The sequence below is a fragment of the Jatropha curcas genome, chromosome 2, assembly GCF_041381405.1.
Source record: "Jatropha curcas cultivar XTBG-Jc1 chromosome 2, XTBG_Jcur_1.0, whole genome shotgun sequence".
Classification (NCBI taxonomy): Eukaryota; Viridiplantae; Streptophyta; class Magnoliopsida; order Malpighiales; family Euphorbiaceae; genus Jatropha; species Jatropha curcas.
This window is the reverse complement of record NC_143152.1, coordinates 5,858,585-5,876,216: the sequence shown is the minus strand read 5'-3', so window position 1 is coordinate 5,876,216 and position 17,632 is coordinate 5,858,585. Positions and strand designations below refer to the sequence as shown.

The following is a 17,632-nucleotide window of genomic DNA, read 5'->3' as shown; positions in this document are numbered from 1 at the left end:
CAAATTCACATGTAATAGAAGGGGTGAGCAAATGGCTGGTTCGATTCAAATCAAATTGAACCAAGATAGAAAATGGAAACTAAAATTTTTGGATGACAGACTGAATCGAGCTAAAATTGATATCTAAACCAAATTAACTCGCACCAAACTAATCTGTTAGGTTGGTTTTTGATCAATTTTTCCATGTCGGTTCGATTTTAAGCCCAACCGATGAATTTATATAAAACCGATTTGAATCAAATATCAGATTTAGTTCAAGCTGAATAAATTCAATAAATTGAACCTCCATTGACCGAAACGGGTTGGTTCAATTTCAGGTTGGGTTCCGTCGGTGGTTTTGCACAGCCTTATGTAATGTACAAACATAACTTTTTTAATTAAAAAAATATTCAAAGCAAATCAATGAGAAGCATAGAATGAACATGGGGAGGCAGTCTAAAATGCCAAGTGAGCGAAACATTTTGCCATGTGCAGCCAGACATATGGTCCAATATGCTGGTGAATCTGGTAAGAGGTGGGGCCTTTAATAGGGAAACCATTTTAATTGCTAGGTTCACATTTTTTGGATAGGCTGTAGATGAGACAACGGGGAAGTGAGGAAATTTCATATATTAAAAATGTAATTACTTTCCACTAAACACACGTGTAGAGTTAAGAGTCTTAATTGTGACTAAGTTTCGAATCGAATTAATCAATTGTTGATAAGTTAAGAGTCTTAACTGTAATTAAGTTCCGAATCGAATTAATCAGTTTTTGATAATAGGATCCAGATATCAGTAGTGTGAAAAAAAAAAAAAGTAATTGCTTTTGCATTTGATTGATTCCTTTGTATTAATTGAATTCAACTTGCTTCCCAGTTGACGAAAATGACCATTTTTCTGATTGCTTATTATGTATGACGGAGAATTTGAAATATGATTTCTTATGTTATGAGATAAATACTTGCTTGACAAGAAGACAAATTAGAATCATTGCATTAACAACACAACAGATTTTACGTCCTTAGCTAGCACACCCTTCATTATCATCTCCTCCAAGCCAATTTATTATATCTATGGATGGAAGTGGGTTGGTTACATGCAAAATTTGTATTATCTACGTTCAAACTTGTCTAAAATTTTGATATCTAAATATCTATCTCAAATTTATTTAAATTTTTTTAAAAAATATTTATATATGACCCTTTTAAAATTGTAACATCTGCATCGTTCTACATTTATTTAATTAATATCCAAACTTGTTTTAAATGGATTGGAACTAGTAGGCTATCTATAAAAACCTACCTTGTTTATATATACAGTACCTCACCAAGTCAATTATATATAAAATAAAATTAGTGAAAATTATAAATAAATTAAAATAAATCTCAAATTCATAAATATCAAAAGTTTATAAAGAAATTAAGAAAAATATAAAAATAAATCAAGTCATCTTAATAACATTCACATATGAATCAAATTTTATTACCATCTTCAACTCAATATGAAATATTTTATAGTGTAAATATTTTTGAACTTTATAATGGATTTTAGTGGATATTAGCCACCATCAGCTTTAAAACACCCAATCCAAATCCTTAGTGAAATATTAATTTAAACCGGTATCCATCTCAAATCAATTTAATTAATATTTAAATTTATTTTAAATAGATTTTTACGAGTCAAGTACCCGCGAAAATCCACGTGGTTCCACCGATAGCTATATCTATTATCTACATACATTCTTTCCCTAAATATTGCAAACTAACAAAAAGAACTCATATTATTTACTTTTTGTGGGAAAACAATATACAATATAAATCTTAGTTGAAGTTTGAAAGATCAATGAATAAAGAAAGGTGCACGAAGTGTCTTGTAGCCAATGCACCCAAAAAGGGTGAAATGAAATTGGTAAATTTACTTTTTATGGTAAAAATAAAAAAAGACTATTCCTTTACCAATCAAAACCTGGGTGAATCCTGAAGATTATTCTGTTGGCAAGGACTAAAGAACATGAAAAGTGATTATATGGTCCCTTAGATATATGGAGAAAAGGGAATAAGATCATACTTCCACGCACAGCTTCATACATAAAGACAATAATCATTTATGGGACACCCCTAAAAAAGATAGAGAGAATGAAAAAAAAAAAAAGAAAAGAAAAGAAAATTTACTTTTTCATCACGAAATCTACAAGTTAATAACTTTGTCTCTCTACTGCTCATACTCTATACTACTTTTAGTTTCCAAGCTATTTTGTATGGAGCGACGGAACTAGAAAATATAATTAGAAGGGGCGAAAATTTTTTGTTCAACATTTAAAGGGGGTGATATTGAAAAAATTTCTGTTTTACAGGTAAAATGTAAAATTTTCTCTAATTTATAAGGTAAATTTCAAAAAAAAAAAAATTAAAATTAAGGAGGGCGGCTGCCAGCACTAGTGACCTCTCAGTTCCACCATTGTTTGCATGTCAATATAATTTAGCTTTGTTTTGGTTTTTCCAACAAATATTTTCGCATTCTTTTAAATAGGAGACTGATTTCCTTTTAGAATTTACACTCACCCTCCTTATAAAGATAAATTTTTAATACAAGATATTTTTTATAATTATGTTTTTACTCACCAAAAAGATGAAATCTCAAGAAGTCTGAAGTTTGTTTTTAATTAATAAAATGAGGGTTCTTTAAATTTAAATTTTAAATTTGAAATGTATTGATCAGAGAAACTCTAATATCATGTTAAGAATGTATTAATCTAAAAGTTTGAATTTATTTGCCAAAGGATAGAAAAATGTTTTATATGTTATCTTCTTCTTCATGCTTTTTACAATTTATGGAAGAATTAAAAAAAATAATAAAATCTCTTACACAAGCATGAACCACAAAATAATATAGTAAGAGAAAGATGGTGTGGGGCAACCTGCCATTCTGCAATTTTGTAGTGTTGCCAAGTCCTTGCATCTTCCAACCTTCTTCCTAAAATTTTCGTGAAAGGTTTTGAACTTCAAAATCTTCATTTATGGTTTATAATATTTTATTGATAGTATAAGGGACCACTGCAAGTCAAATACTTACTGTATATTTGTATTCATACACATGCAATAACTAAGAAAAAAAAGGTTTATAATTTAAAAAAGGAGAAAAAATAACTAATAGTCCCAATTAGAAAGAATTGGAACGATTTAAAATAATTTCCAATAAATATCATAATTTTATCGATTTGCTTTTCTGTATCTTTTTTAAAGATGATTAATAATTATCAACAAGATGTTGGTTGAGATCGCTTACCACCTCAAGTTTAATTCCGAAAAATACAAGTTTGATCCTGAAAAATGATTAAGGTGGTAAGCGACCTCAATCCTTGGAATGATGAAAATACAAGTTTGATCCTGGAAAGCGTATTTTGCTGGAAGGATAAAAAATCTTTACGCTTTACAGCCCTTAGGGGACTACGTCTCCCGGTTATAAAAAAAAGATTAATAATTAATTTATTTTTATTTTAGATTTGAACTTGTTTAAATTAAAGGTCACTTTTTAAAATAATAATTTAAAATTTGTTTAAGTTAAATCGACTTTAAAATATTGATTTTATACTAGATCGAGATGAGATAGGATTATGTTCAGTCTCTTTCAAAGTTTTTAGTACCAAAATTGGCTTCAAACCCCTATTTGAATAAATAATTCTAATTCAATTTCCAATTAAAAAATAATAAAAAAAGACAAAAGTACACCTTACGGTTTATTTTTTTTAAAAGGAAAAACCCAAATCAGAATCAGATTCTGAGAACTAAGATCGAAACCAAAATCAAACGGAAACCGAGTGAACCAGGACCAAAATTGAAACCTTAAGAACCGATTAAGATCCCAATTTCATTTAACCCGAGCCCTGAACGATCAGTTCATTGAACCAAAACTTCAGGTTGTAATGACCCGAGCACTCCTAAATATCAATCAAGAAGAGAAGAAAGCAAACATTAGTTTTTCCCTCTCATGTCTCAATCTATCCACTGTAATGCATATGGAAACACGTGATACAGATATCCCTCTTAAAGCTACTTACACATGCTTTTGATCACCATATACCCCATTTATGTTTATTGTTTTTGTTTTATTTACGTTTTACTCTACCCTTTTTTTTTTTTTTCCCTCCAAAACTTAAAATTGTTTCTTTCAATAGATTCTAATAACATTATTTTTTCTCCAAAATGACTAGCTGTCAAAGTAAATATTTTCATATCTCCGATGGCTAAATATGAAGTCTCTTTAAATATTCAGAACAGAGTGATTGGCCCCTTTTATAAATTTATTTCGTACGAATCCGGATTAATCGGATGAATGATTAAAGCTATAATAATAATAATAATGTCCGGTAATTTGCTTCAAGAATTGAATAGAATTGAAGTGATTTAGATGTTGATTGATTTTTGTGAGAGAAATTTTTTTTTCCTTATAGATTTATTTCATTCTTAAGTATGATCTACTTCATTTGTAGTTTGCTTACGAATGCCACACATAAATGCTTTCCTCATCAATACACAATATTTACTGCTAGTATATTTTACTTGTCCAAAAGACTAGGTTATTATACATGTCAGTAAAGGTAAAAAAATTTGTTGTAAAATTTATCGCCTTCGATTGGCATTAAAGGGCACAGTTAAAGTTCTGGAACTTGATACTTGAAAAGTAATTAATTGTTATACTTTCTAGTTTCCATAAGTTCTTGGTCTTTGACCTTTGTAGTGCATCACAATTTTGTTCATCGTGAATTTTCTTTTTCTGCTTTGCATATTTGTTTTCATCTCGAACTAGAAATAATATTCCGATAAATCTTCTTAACAGCGGCAATTTTAAGTTTCGAATATCTAGTCTTACAGGTAAAGTTTGATAGAAAATAAAGTTAACTTTTGTTGATCAAACTGTTGGTTGGTGTTCATCATTGTTGCACAGAAAGGAAAATGAAAATATGTAAAAATGTAAAAATGATATGGAAAAATGACATTAAAATATAATTAAAAAAAATAATATTTTATATAACAAAATGGATAGGGAAAAAGTTTCTGAAATGGGGAAATGTCCATGGCCTCCCATTAAATATGAACAGATTGGGGATTTTCATGGCTTGGGGAGAAAATTGTAAGGGATCATTTCGTTCTTTAAGAGGTAGTTTCAATATAATAAGAGCAGTGGGTCTCTTCAAAAAAAATAAATTAATTAATAAAAGAAATAAAAAAAAAATGGATGACACAAAATATACATTATATTACGATACAATGCAAAAGATATTGCACCGCGAAATTACTCCTTTTAATGTTAGGGTTTATATTCCTAAGAGATAAGAAATAAATAATATAAAAATTTAACAATATGATTAATATAATTGTAAATTTTTAGTATCACCATCAACATATTAATTATAAAAATTTATCATTATTTATTATAGTAATTATCAAATAATATTAAAAATTGATATCGTTAAAGTTTAGTACTCGAAAGACAAAAAAACCTTCATAACTGTATGTGGTTCGAAGCAGTTAAAACCTCCTGGTCCAAAAAAAAAAAAAAAAAAAAAAAAAAAAGATGGATGAGATTAAACCATTATAGCTCTTATTTTTAAATTTAAGAATGAAATTTTACCATATAAGATATTAATGAAAGCAGTCCTTATACACATATAGACTCAGTAGTAGTTTATACTTTTAACACATTTCTTGTAGGAAGCCTGTTGGGCTTAGAGTGTGAATAACAAAGTGATTTTAGATCTTTTGATTAAATAGACTCTAATACCATATTATGAAACTACTTAACCTAAAGCAAGTTTCAGCCCAAGAATTTAATTTATTTACATTCCTAATTTATTTAATTGATTTCATACAAAGTGATAGATCATATTATGGGTTGCTTTCCGCAACCGTTTTAAATAGCTATTAGCATTTTGAATAAATGCTGTTGTTTTATAATATTTGATAACATAACATTTGAATTAGTTTTTGAAGTTTAATGTAGCGTTTTGTAAAAGGTACCCATGTAATTTTTAGCTTGTAAAATTTTTTATTAAAAATTTTGTACTCGAATAGTTAAACGATACAAAAACAATTAATTTTACAGAAGAGACCCATATATATATATATATATATATATATGATCAAGAGGATTGGTCATTGATAAATTAATTGAGATGGAAAAATATTTTTGAATAGTTTATCTCAATTAATCTTGTTATAATCAACAATAGTTAATGTATAGTCTGCCTCTTATTATTTAGATTAAAAAAAAATAAAAAAATGACTTATTATAGTGTTATGAATAAAACTTAAACTAAATGTTGATGGAGCTTTTTCTTGGGTTTGAGTGTCAACATTAGGGAGCCTAGGGCTTAATTAATGAAGAGAAGTTGTTTTCTACAACAATCTAGTTTGTGTTTGAAATTGGTGATTTCGTATTATTCAAATTAATCTATCATTTAGGTAATTTATGAATTTATGGAAATTTTTAAAAACTACGGCTCACAAAAATTAATTATTGGCAGCTACTACTAAATCATTGTTATATTTTTAGTTATAAAGAGCTTTAACAGTTAATCCTATACTACTTTTAATTAATTATTATTTCATGGGGGAAGATTGAAAATTTCAAAATTTTTCTTTTAATTTTAAAATAAGAAAGAGGATGTTGCATGTCACATATAGCAGGTGATCTAATTGTGGTACGAAAGATACTAGAAAGAAAATGTTGTTTTTACTTAAAAAAATCCTATCTACCGCTATGTAACGGATTAATTCATTTGTTTTTTTTTCTCGCTTAAAAAAGAAGAGTATCGAACCATTCATTTCAAAACTCTTCGGTGGGTTAACTCAATTTTTAATAATAAGCATTCTCCTTATTACTTTATATCAATTATGAGAGAATTCCGTAAATAGTATTTTTAAATATAAATTTAAAGTAAATATATCTTTAAGACTCAGAATAAAAAAATTTAATTTCGGTAAATGAATTAAATAAAGAAACCTTATTTGTTATTAAATTAACTTACGAACCATATTATTATTATTATTATTATTATTATTATTGAATGACCTCAACTGAAACAATACATTTAGTTCTAAATAATTTAATACACAAACAAGAAAAAGAACTAAAGCCCCACCAATCTCTCTCTATTCCCACTTCACCCACTTGTCTCTCCCTCTCCTCTCTATCTGACATGCCCATTAATGCCCTACACAAACAAGTGAAAATCTTGAATTTCATATTTCTTTACCTTCCAACAAAATCATTCAAACCATCTACCCATCCCTTCCATATATCTTAAAACACACACACACACACAAACACAAATCCCCATGGGCAAGAAAATGAAGCTTCCTTTTCTCTCCAAGATTAACACAAACTCCTCATCTTCATCAAAATCCTCATGGTCTTGGTCTGTTTATTGCCAACAACCAAAAACCCTTTCTTTCAGAACTAATAACAACAACATGTTCAAAACCCTTAACTCTTCTTATAATTTAGAGGAAACTCATGAATCTTGGTTTACTAACTCTTCTTCCGAGTCTGCAAGTTTCTCTACTGCCGCCTCAGACGACGACTCAGCCGCCGCAGCCGCCGGTGAGTCTTTAGAAACGGTTATTCGAGGTTTAAGGTCAGAACGACTATTTTTTGAGCCTGAAGAGACTAGTTCAATCTTGGACCAAGTAAAGAACAACAATGGTGAGTTTCCATTTAAAGAAAGTATAGTATTGTCAATGGATTCTCAAGAGCCTTATTTGGATTTCAAGAAATCAATGGAAGAAATGGTAGAAGCTCATGGATTAAAAGATTGGGAAGGTCTTGAAGAGTTATTATGTTGTTATTTAAAAGTCAATGGAAAAAGCAATCATGGGTATATAATTGGTGCTTTTGTGGATTTACTGGTTGATCTTGCTTTTGCTAGCCATTCTTCTACTAGTACTATTAGTGATTCTTCTTCTTGCTGTTGTTGTTCCTGTTCTCCTTCTTCTCCTTTGTCTTTTTACACTTCTTCAAATTTTTCTGATGATTATTCTTCTTGTGCTCCTTGTGTATCTTCATTACAAGTTGATCAAGAGGAGGTTCATCTAACTACTCCTTGTTTATCAAAATTAGAAGGTGGGATTAATGAGAGTAAAGAAAATTAAAAGTTGATGTTTAATTCATCTTTTTTACTTCTTGTTTTGATCTCATTTATGGAAAAACAAAATATGTGTATATTAGTAGCTTGATGAGATATGAATATGATAGTGAAATCTTTTTATGAAATTCTCTTTATCTTTTTATTCTTAATTTCTCATGTGCTCTATGCCATTTGTATTTATTAATATAGTCATTTGATTTTATTTATTAATATAGTTAGTTGATTATATTTTAAAACACAAATACATTTAAGAAGTCAAAATTTCAAACTTGGACACCCTTTTTTTTTCCCTTCAAAAATTCATTGATTCACCATAAAAATATTGTACCAAAGAGATTACACATATGATAATGAAATGCAAGGCATTAGGGTAAATGTAATTTTTTTTTCCCTTGTGTATAGTACAAAAATCTAAATTTTCCTTTTTGAATATTAAAAAGTAATTTAAATTAGTTCATGCTCAAATTGCATATGCATTCACCTGTCTTAGCAATGCTTACGTTTATAGAAATTTAATTATATGTGCTTATCATTACATTATACTTATAAATATTAAAAAATTTAGTTAGGTAAAAACAAATAGCTACTATTATTGCCATTTATAGGAAATTTTTCTTAATTATATTAAAATTAATTTTTTTATTGCCCATATAAGACAAAAGAAATATTTTTGACTCCCAAAAATTTAAAAAAAAAATCGAAATATAGACTATGAGGAACTTTCTTCAACGGCAAAACGGCAGATTTCATGGGGAGTAAAGTATAATAATAATAATGGTGATAAATAAATAAATGAGTTGTTATAAATTATAATAATTGATGATGCAATCGAATAGAGTAATATACTATGATCCCATGCAACACAAACCAGAGACATGCAAGTGTAACCACTGTTATTGATTAACATCGGACCATTGAAAGTACTGACATGTTGGAACAGATCGTAGACGTTGGTTTTAAATTTTGACAGTACTTATCAATTTGATAGCTACAATTCCAGCGCAGAATTTTGGCGTGGTCCCAACCAGCTCTCCTATCGTTGTCCTCTGCACCCTTGTCGTTTTAACCCTAAATAAAATTCATCATAAATAAAATAAAATAATATATTACATACACATAATTAGATATATAGAAATACAAATTTAAATGTGTGTTTTGAGTTTTAAGAATGTCTATATATACATATATTAAAGTTATATTTATTTCCAAAAAATAACTTACCTTTAGAAAATATTTTCTTGGAAGATATTTTTCAAATGACTTATTTTCCGTTGTTTGATTGCAATTTTGACAATTAATTAAAAATATTAAAATTTTTTAACTCATAAGACCATAATAATAATAATATAAATTTCGTATTTTTAAAAATTTTATTGTTAAATATGAGAATAATGTAAAAAAAAAAGGAATAAATTAGGAAAATCGCTGGGACCAATGGTGGTAGGTGGTGATGACTGGTGAGAGGTGGTAGTGGCTACCAATGATTAATAAATTAAAAAAATAAAGATTTATAACATTATAATAAGTTTGTGAAAATCCAAAAAATATTTTATGCTCTTGAAAATAGGAAGTCAATTTTCTTAAAAATGACTTAATTTTTATTTGATCAGGAAAATATTTTCCGTTAACTTATTTTTCTAAATGCCTAAACAACGGAAAATTATGGAAAAAATTTTTCTATAAATTATTTTATAGAAACAAACAAAGCCTAAAAGTAAAATTTGAAATTTCAATGAAGATATAACCCTGTGAACCACTTCTATCTACCGGTGTATTTAGGAGTGTGTAAATGGTCGATTCTATTCAAACCGAACTAAGGATTAAAAGGCAAATTGAATTTTTCAAATGTGAAATCAAACTAAACCGAAATTGATATTGATGTCAGAATCGAATCAATTTTTTTCATGTCAATTCGACTTGAAGTTTAATCAATTACTTTTTACAAAATTGAGCCAAATCATACAACTAAATTTCCTTGTGAGCAACTTGACAGAATCGAACTGAGTCAATTCAATTGGGTCAGTGGTTTTGTATCTATGTTGCGCACCTTAATCTATCTATATAGTGCTCAAAAAAAATTTTGAATCTCTATCTTTCTGTCTCTTCTAAGCAAACTAAATGTTGAAGGAAAAAACAAGATTGAGCCATGAGAATGTCACTGCCTGTAATTGTACCGATGAGCGGTGGAAAAGGGAATAGTTTGAAATTTCACAGTGTCTAAAGTTATAATTTAATTTATATAAATATGACAAAATGACAATTCAATTAGCCAACTAAATTGGTGAACCTAAAGCAGTTTACATCTTTAAATACTACATTAACATTTCTTTTTAATAAAAAAAATATTTTCAAACAAATTGATATGTGTATTGAAATTAAATTCGTTAATAAGTAAATTCAAGAATGCACTTTTTTGGTTTGGTATTGTATACTAATTTTTAAATATCTCTAGGTACGGAATTAGACTTCAAGTACTGGGGGAACTAAAATTTTTTTGAGTAAAATGGAAAAGAAATAGAGAACAAAATGAGAGGCCAATATGGATATTTTTGTAAAATACATATAATTTAGGGAAAATTTGAAGTTTAGAAAACTTTGGGAGAGATGTGAATATATTTACAATTCTATGGTGAAATTTTGAATTTTAAAAAATTGGTGCAATTGCCAATCCCTGAGTATCTCACCTCATTAAGCTAGATAAGTTAACATTCTATTTAATAATTAAATAGAATTTCAATGGATATGAACTTTGATTTAAAAATTCTAAAATAGCATAAGCTTGCATTAAATAGCTAGCAATAAATGAGGTGCAGAGGCTGTTGTTGCTTATTTAGTAAAATTTATTTGAAAATCTTAAATTTAAATTTTGCTAGAGCTATCTCATGGAATACTGGGATTATGAGAAAAGAAACTTTTGATTTATTGTGTATAATTCATCAAGAAACATACCAGAAAAAGTTTAATTATACGTTGGTTGTATTGGGAAAACCTAATAACGTGAGCTTAAATATTTGTTATAGTATTAATTTTTTTTTGAATTTTAACAATAAAAGAAAAATTTTTCTGATAAAAGTAAATACAGTACAATACTACTCATTAATAGCCTGGATAGTTATAAATAGCCTCCAAGGTGTAGTGAATTTAGTAGATGTACAGCATTAAATTGTGTGAAAGCTAATGGGTAGGTAATTCAGTAGTGGAGCCAAGATTCAAAATTAGGAATGTCAAAGAGAAATTTTCAAAATTAGGTTTAGGGAAAAGTGCACTAAGTTATATGATATACTGTTTGGAAAAATGTTTTGAACATTGGTTACTCTTTACCTCCACCATTAGATAGGTTAATCTTTTATATATTACTCTCTCCATTAATTTTTATTTGTGGTTCAAGGTTTTTCTGCAATGATCAAGAGACTAATATAATCATCTATTAAATTATAATAAAAATACTTTCTGATTTGATTGAATTATCTTTTATCTTACCTAATTATTCTAATTTCAACCGTTCTTTTTCCCGTAATTTACTCTAAATATTAAGAGAGATGAGGGAGCTGGTAAGATAGATTTTAAAAAAATTTATAGGATAGTCATTGTATTTGATAGAGAAAATTAAAGTTAGAAATTTAATCTTCTCAAAACAACATATAACTTTAAACAAAATAATTATTTAGAAAATAATAGATAAAAAGATGAAAGTTTTAATAATTAAATCACAATTAATTAACTTGTCAATCAGGTGGTGATTTGGTTGATCTTCTCGCTTGTGTAATGAGTTTGAGTCCTCTCGACCACAGTTATTTTCACCAATTTGATGAGCTAAGAGGAGAGTTATCTCTATTGTGTGGCCCGCAGTGTTATTTCGACCCATAAAAACTATAATAAATTAAAAAAAAAATTCCAATCAATCAACTTAAAATGACCTTTTTTTTTTTTTGTAATACTAGCAATGATAAATGGAAAAAACTAATAGTAAATTTTTTATTAGAGCAACAGTTAATTTAATATTATTTTATGTCTAATATTAAGATAATACAACATTGAAAGGTAAATAAAAGGCTGAATATTTATAAATGCACCATTGAATTTTATTAATTTAATTTTGTGACATTTTTAAATTTTATTTTAATTTATTAGACGCTTCAATTTATAAAATTATATCTATTAAACACTTTAACTTGCAAAATTATTTTATTAAACACTTTAACATACAAAATTATATCAATTAAATACTTATTAAATAGTTTAACAATATAAAAGTTATTGTTTCAAAATTACACCCATTACATATCAAATTAATATTTTACATATAAAAATTAAAAATGTTCAAGACTATTATTGTTAGTGTATAGTATAATTTTTCTAAAATTTATAAATTTAAATGCACTATAGATTATTTCCAGATCGATTTCAAAATACTACAAGGTTAAATTAAAGTTACAAAGTTGAATAGTAATTTTATGTATTGGGTGGTAAATATAAGCATCTCTTTTAAACACTTTTTGCAAACATGAAGACTTATTCTAACTCAGCTGACTATATCACATTAATCAAAAAAACAATTCGGTAATCGTAATTATTACTATATATATATAATAATCAAAACCTGAAAGCAACATTTGTAATTAATTATTATATTTTATTGGTAGCTAATTAAGAGTAACGTAGTTTTAAAGAAAGAAAAAAGGAAAATATTTATATTTGTCAACTCTTCCATATAATATTCATATGTATGTTCGAGGCTATAGCTTATATTAGGTAGAAGACTCAGCCTCAGCCTCGGCTTCAATCTTTGAGCTAAAGATTCTTGTCTCAGTGGCCGAAGCTTCTAAACCTTGTGCCATCATCTTTTTTAAACCCTAGTAATAAAGTAATTAATTGAAAGGGTCCAAACTTTCTTGCCATGTTTTCCTCTCCGAAATTTCGAAACCCTATATTATTATAAATGCAAATCTCAAGAAAAATGTAAAAGAAATTTTTTATACTAGTTTCTAAGGAAATGTTGTTCATAGTTTTAAGTTTAAGTATAGAAATTGATAATAAACATTTTTTATACATAGAAAATCCATATTCTATTTGTTTTTTTCTATATTATTATATTAAAAGACTTGTTATGAAGACAAACATTATTTTTGCTAATTTGAATTTTTAAACGGCCATAAAAAATTGCAATATTAATTCAGTTGAATTGAAAAGCATGTCTAATGTTTAGGATAATGTAATTGTCAAGAACATATTTTTCTTTTATTATGTTAATTGAAATTAGATTGTTATTAAGAAATTAAAATATGCACTTTTCTTTATTTTTCTTTTACTATTAGTTTGAAGACCATTTTTCACCCTTAAATCATTAAAATATTAATAAAAATTTTTCATTTAATGAACAATCTAAAGGTTATTATGGAAAAAATAATTAATTACATATCTAAATTTAGAAACTTTACAAATATTTCGGGACATTCAAAAAAAGAATAATAAGCAAGCATAATGGAACGAATGGAGTATATACGTTGATTAATTCTTAAAGCTTTGCTCCGTTAAACTATTTAATGATTTTGTCAATTTTCATTTTTGTCTTGTAATTTTCATAAGTAAATGATTAAGTAGTTTAATATGATTAAATCTTACAACTTGTAAATGCATTTAACAAATAAGAGAGACAATTTTGTAATTATAACTAAACCTAAAAGAGGAAATAGTTATTTTGTTTACCCTCGATAATATTGCAGGGTCCACAAACAATCACTCTAATCGAACGGTAGTAAAGTAAGTCGATGATACAGCGATTCCAAATATACACAGTTACATCTGATAATTTCTTCCCCAGACATCTAAACAAACACAAGAGTATATAAATATATATTTACCGTTTACTCTGCAGGCTTTTACTTGTCAAAACCTTGGAAGAAAAGCCAGATATTTTTTTTTACTGTAGTAGCTAGTTCATAGAAGAAAACAACAGATGTAGGCAAGTTGTGGTAATTAGTGAGATAATGACCCATTAATGAGCTTATCAGTTTTCGAGAAAATTAATTTTTAAAAATTTTGTGATCGAACTGTACGTTCTTGGTGTCTGTTCATTGCATCTTTTAGCTTATCTTTACGTAATTAGCACTTTGCATTAATTGTCCTTTTCCTGATTCAATGAAGATGTCCGGTTTGGTGTTGTGCTCTCTGCTTATGGAGAACCTTATAGTAGATTAGTATATGTATATTAACTTGGCATAACAATGTATATAGCTTTAACTTTTCTAGTTCTAGCAAATCAATTGGGAGCTTAACGAAAAGGGTGATGCCCTGAAACTCTAACCTCTCATGCTCGATTCATATAATATTCATTGTATTAAGGGTGGCCGCGGTTCCGGTTCCAAAAAAATTGGAATCGGAACCGAACCGAAAATTTTCAGTTTTGGTTCCGGTTTGGAACCGAACGGTTCTGGTTTCGGTTCCGGTACAGTGATAAAACCGACGGTTCCAATCGGTTTTCCGGCAAATCGCATAATTTTAAATTTTAAATTTTGAATACCAGTTTTCAAAATTTAATAAATTTGTGAAAGTTATTTATAAAAAAAATACACCTAAAAAATTAAAAAATACTTCAATTAAATTTATTTTTTTAAAGACTTGAACTTAATTATTTTTTTTAAAAAAAAATTCTTCAACTGAATTTATTTTTTGTTTAAAAAAGTTTGAACATAATTTAAAAAAAAAAAGGGCTTGAACCTTTTTTTAAAAAAAAAAAAAAAAATTAAGTTGCCTACGTATATTGTAGAGTAGAGTGTAGTATATTGTAGAGAGAGTAGAGAGAGTAGAGATTTTTTTGTAATAAATTTGTAAATGAAATGAAGTATTTATAATAAATTCAAAAAATTATTTTTCCAAAAATACCCTTGAAACTAGCCATTATGTAGCCGTTTATGGTTATTGGGAGGGGTAATAAAGAGATTTCACAATAAAATTAAAAAAAAATAAAAATAAAAAACTGACAGTTTCTAACGGCTGGAACCGCCGGTTCTAATCGGTTAGAATCGGCTGCTCTAATCGGCCGGAGAACCGGCGGTTCCATCTGGTTCTGAACGGTTTGTTGGAACCGCTGGTTGCGGTTCCAACAAAACTACCAGCGGTTCCAACAAAACTGGAACCGAAACCGAACCAAAAATCTCCGGTTTCGGTTCTGGTTCGATCCGGTTCCAGTTACGGTTCGGGACCGGTTCGAACCGACGGTTCCGGTTCCCGGAACCGTTATATGGCCACCCTTAATTGTATATAGTGATGATGATGAAAAAAAAATCGTTTTTAGTTTTAATCCTAAAAGCTGGTTTAATTTGTTCTCCATCTTATCAATCAAGATCCAATATTTGAAGTCAAACTATATATAAGAATTTTTTTTTCTCGTTCTCAAATATTTCTAATTGCTGCGTGGATGATCAATAAAGCTGCTAACTTGTAACTATTAATTAATTTATCTTGAATAATTTACTATTTTCTAGTGATAATCTTTTGGGTTTCATGGTGTATATAGATCTATATCGAAAAATTTCAGATAGAAAAGCAAGTCATGATATACTATAAAACTATAAAACAGTGTAAATTAATGATAATTAAATTTCAATATATTAATATAAAGTAAAAAAAATAATTTTAATATTCCTATAAAAATTTTAGCTAAATACATTTAATGATAAAAATAAATTATAGTTGCGTTAAAATTAAAAAATTGATAAAATTTAAACACCAACTTCTCAAGTATCCTAAATTATAATTAACTAGCAATATCCTGTACCATGCATGGTTAAAGAAAATTAAAAGAAAATAATATAATGTATATAGCTTCTTGAATAAAATTTTTTTATATTATCTATCTATCTATACCATTTATCTATACTATATATAAAAGTGGGAATATGTAGGAATAATGAGATTTTCTATATCACCCTTGATGAAATTTAAAATGTTCTAAAGTACTCTTAACGAAGGCCAATTAAAAATTATAGTTTATTAGTTGATTGAATATAATTTATAAAAATTATTTTTTCAACCAATCATGTGTTGTCTGATTGTCTTCTCACTTATATGAGGAATGAGAGGTCGCAAGTTTGAATCCTCTTGACCACAAGTGTTTTCACTAATTTAATTATTATGTAGCCAACAGTGTTATTTCAGCCTATCAAACCTCCTAATGAATAAAAAAAATATTTTTTAAACAAATACATATAAATAATTAAGCATTTCAAAATTTTAAGTTTTTTATCTTTATTAAATTTATTTTTTAATGAATATATATGATAATGAGATATTTGAAAATTTTTCATATTTTATCTATTAAAAATTTAATTCTTTTAGAAAATATATATAAAAAAAGAAAATATTTTTTCTTTATGCTTGCATGATATGATTGGATATTTTTTAAAAAAAAATAAAATTTCAAATTGAATATATATAATATTTTATTTGGGAAAGAGATAAAAAAAAAAAAAGAAAAAAGTAATTTTTTTATTAATGTTTTTATTTTTTATGTTTGTAAGAGTTGATTGGATAAATTTTTTAAAAGTAAATTTTCAAATAGATTTTACATAATTAAACCTAAATGGTAAACAGTTGAAAATTTTAATTTTAAAAAAATAATATTTTATTGATATCTATTTACATTGAAACGTCTTTTTTTTTTGTTTTTAGATGAGTTACCAATTTGATTGTTGTGTAGTCCGCAGTATTATTTCAGTTATCAGGCCTCCTAATGAATCGAAAATAATAATTTTGTAAATAAATACATATATAATTAAGCATTTCAAAATTTTAATTTTTATATTTGCTAAATTTATTTTTAATGAATATATATGATAATGAAACATTTGAAAATTTTGTATATTTCATTTATTAAATATTTAATTCTTTTAAGATATAGATAAAAAAAAAGAAAATATACTTTTTTCTTTATGTTTGTATGATATGATTGGATATATTTTTAAAAAATAAATTTTCAAATAGAATATTTATAATATAATATTTTATTTAGGAGAGAGAAAAAGAAGAAAAAAAGTATATTAGTTTTATTAATAATTTGGTTCTTTATGTTTGTCATATTTTATTGGATATTTTTTTAAAAAGTAAATTTTCAAATAGAATTTACATAAATAAATATGGGATGGTAAACAATTGAAATTTTAATTTTAAAAAATATATATAATATTTTATTGATATATTTATATATCTATATACATTGAAATGTTTTTTTTTATTAGGTGAGTTTTGAAAGGGTTTATTCTTAATAATAATTTCTTTTTCATTACTGAATAATTTGTAACAACTATTATTTCAATTTAGCAATAGATTTATATCGCCCTTCTAATAAATAAATGGTCTATTGATGGTTAAGCATATTTAATTTTCTTGATATATATTTTTTTTAGATCCTAAATCTATTTGACTTAAAAGTATGTGGAGATACACTGGGTAAATAATATTGTCACTTTGGTTAAAGTGATTTCCATTATCAATTCAAATTATCTTC

At 26.9% G+C, this 17,632-nt stretch overlaps 1 protein-coding gene across 1 annotated transcript; it reads left to right on the top strand.

The window, feature by feature from the left end:
* Positions 1-7,117: 7,117 nt before the first annotated feature.
* OFP15 (ovate family protein 15) lies at positions 7,118-8,209 on the top strand. Its single transcript, XM_012218967.4, has one exon. It carries the CDS (start codon positions 7,319-7,321, stop codon positions 8,129-8,131), a length of 813 nt encoding a protein of 270 aa, XP_012074357.1. The 5' UTR covers positions 7,118-7,318; the 3' UTR covers positions 8,132-8,209.
* The last annotated feature ends 9,423 nt before the right edge of the window (positions 8,210-17,632 follow it).

Coding starts and splice junctions, on each gene's coding strand:
- OFP15 (XM_012218967.4), top strand. CDS start 7,319: ATGGGCAAGAAAATGAAGCTTCCTTTTCTCTCCAAGATTAACACAAAC.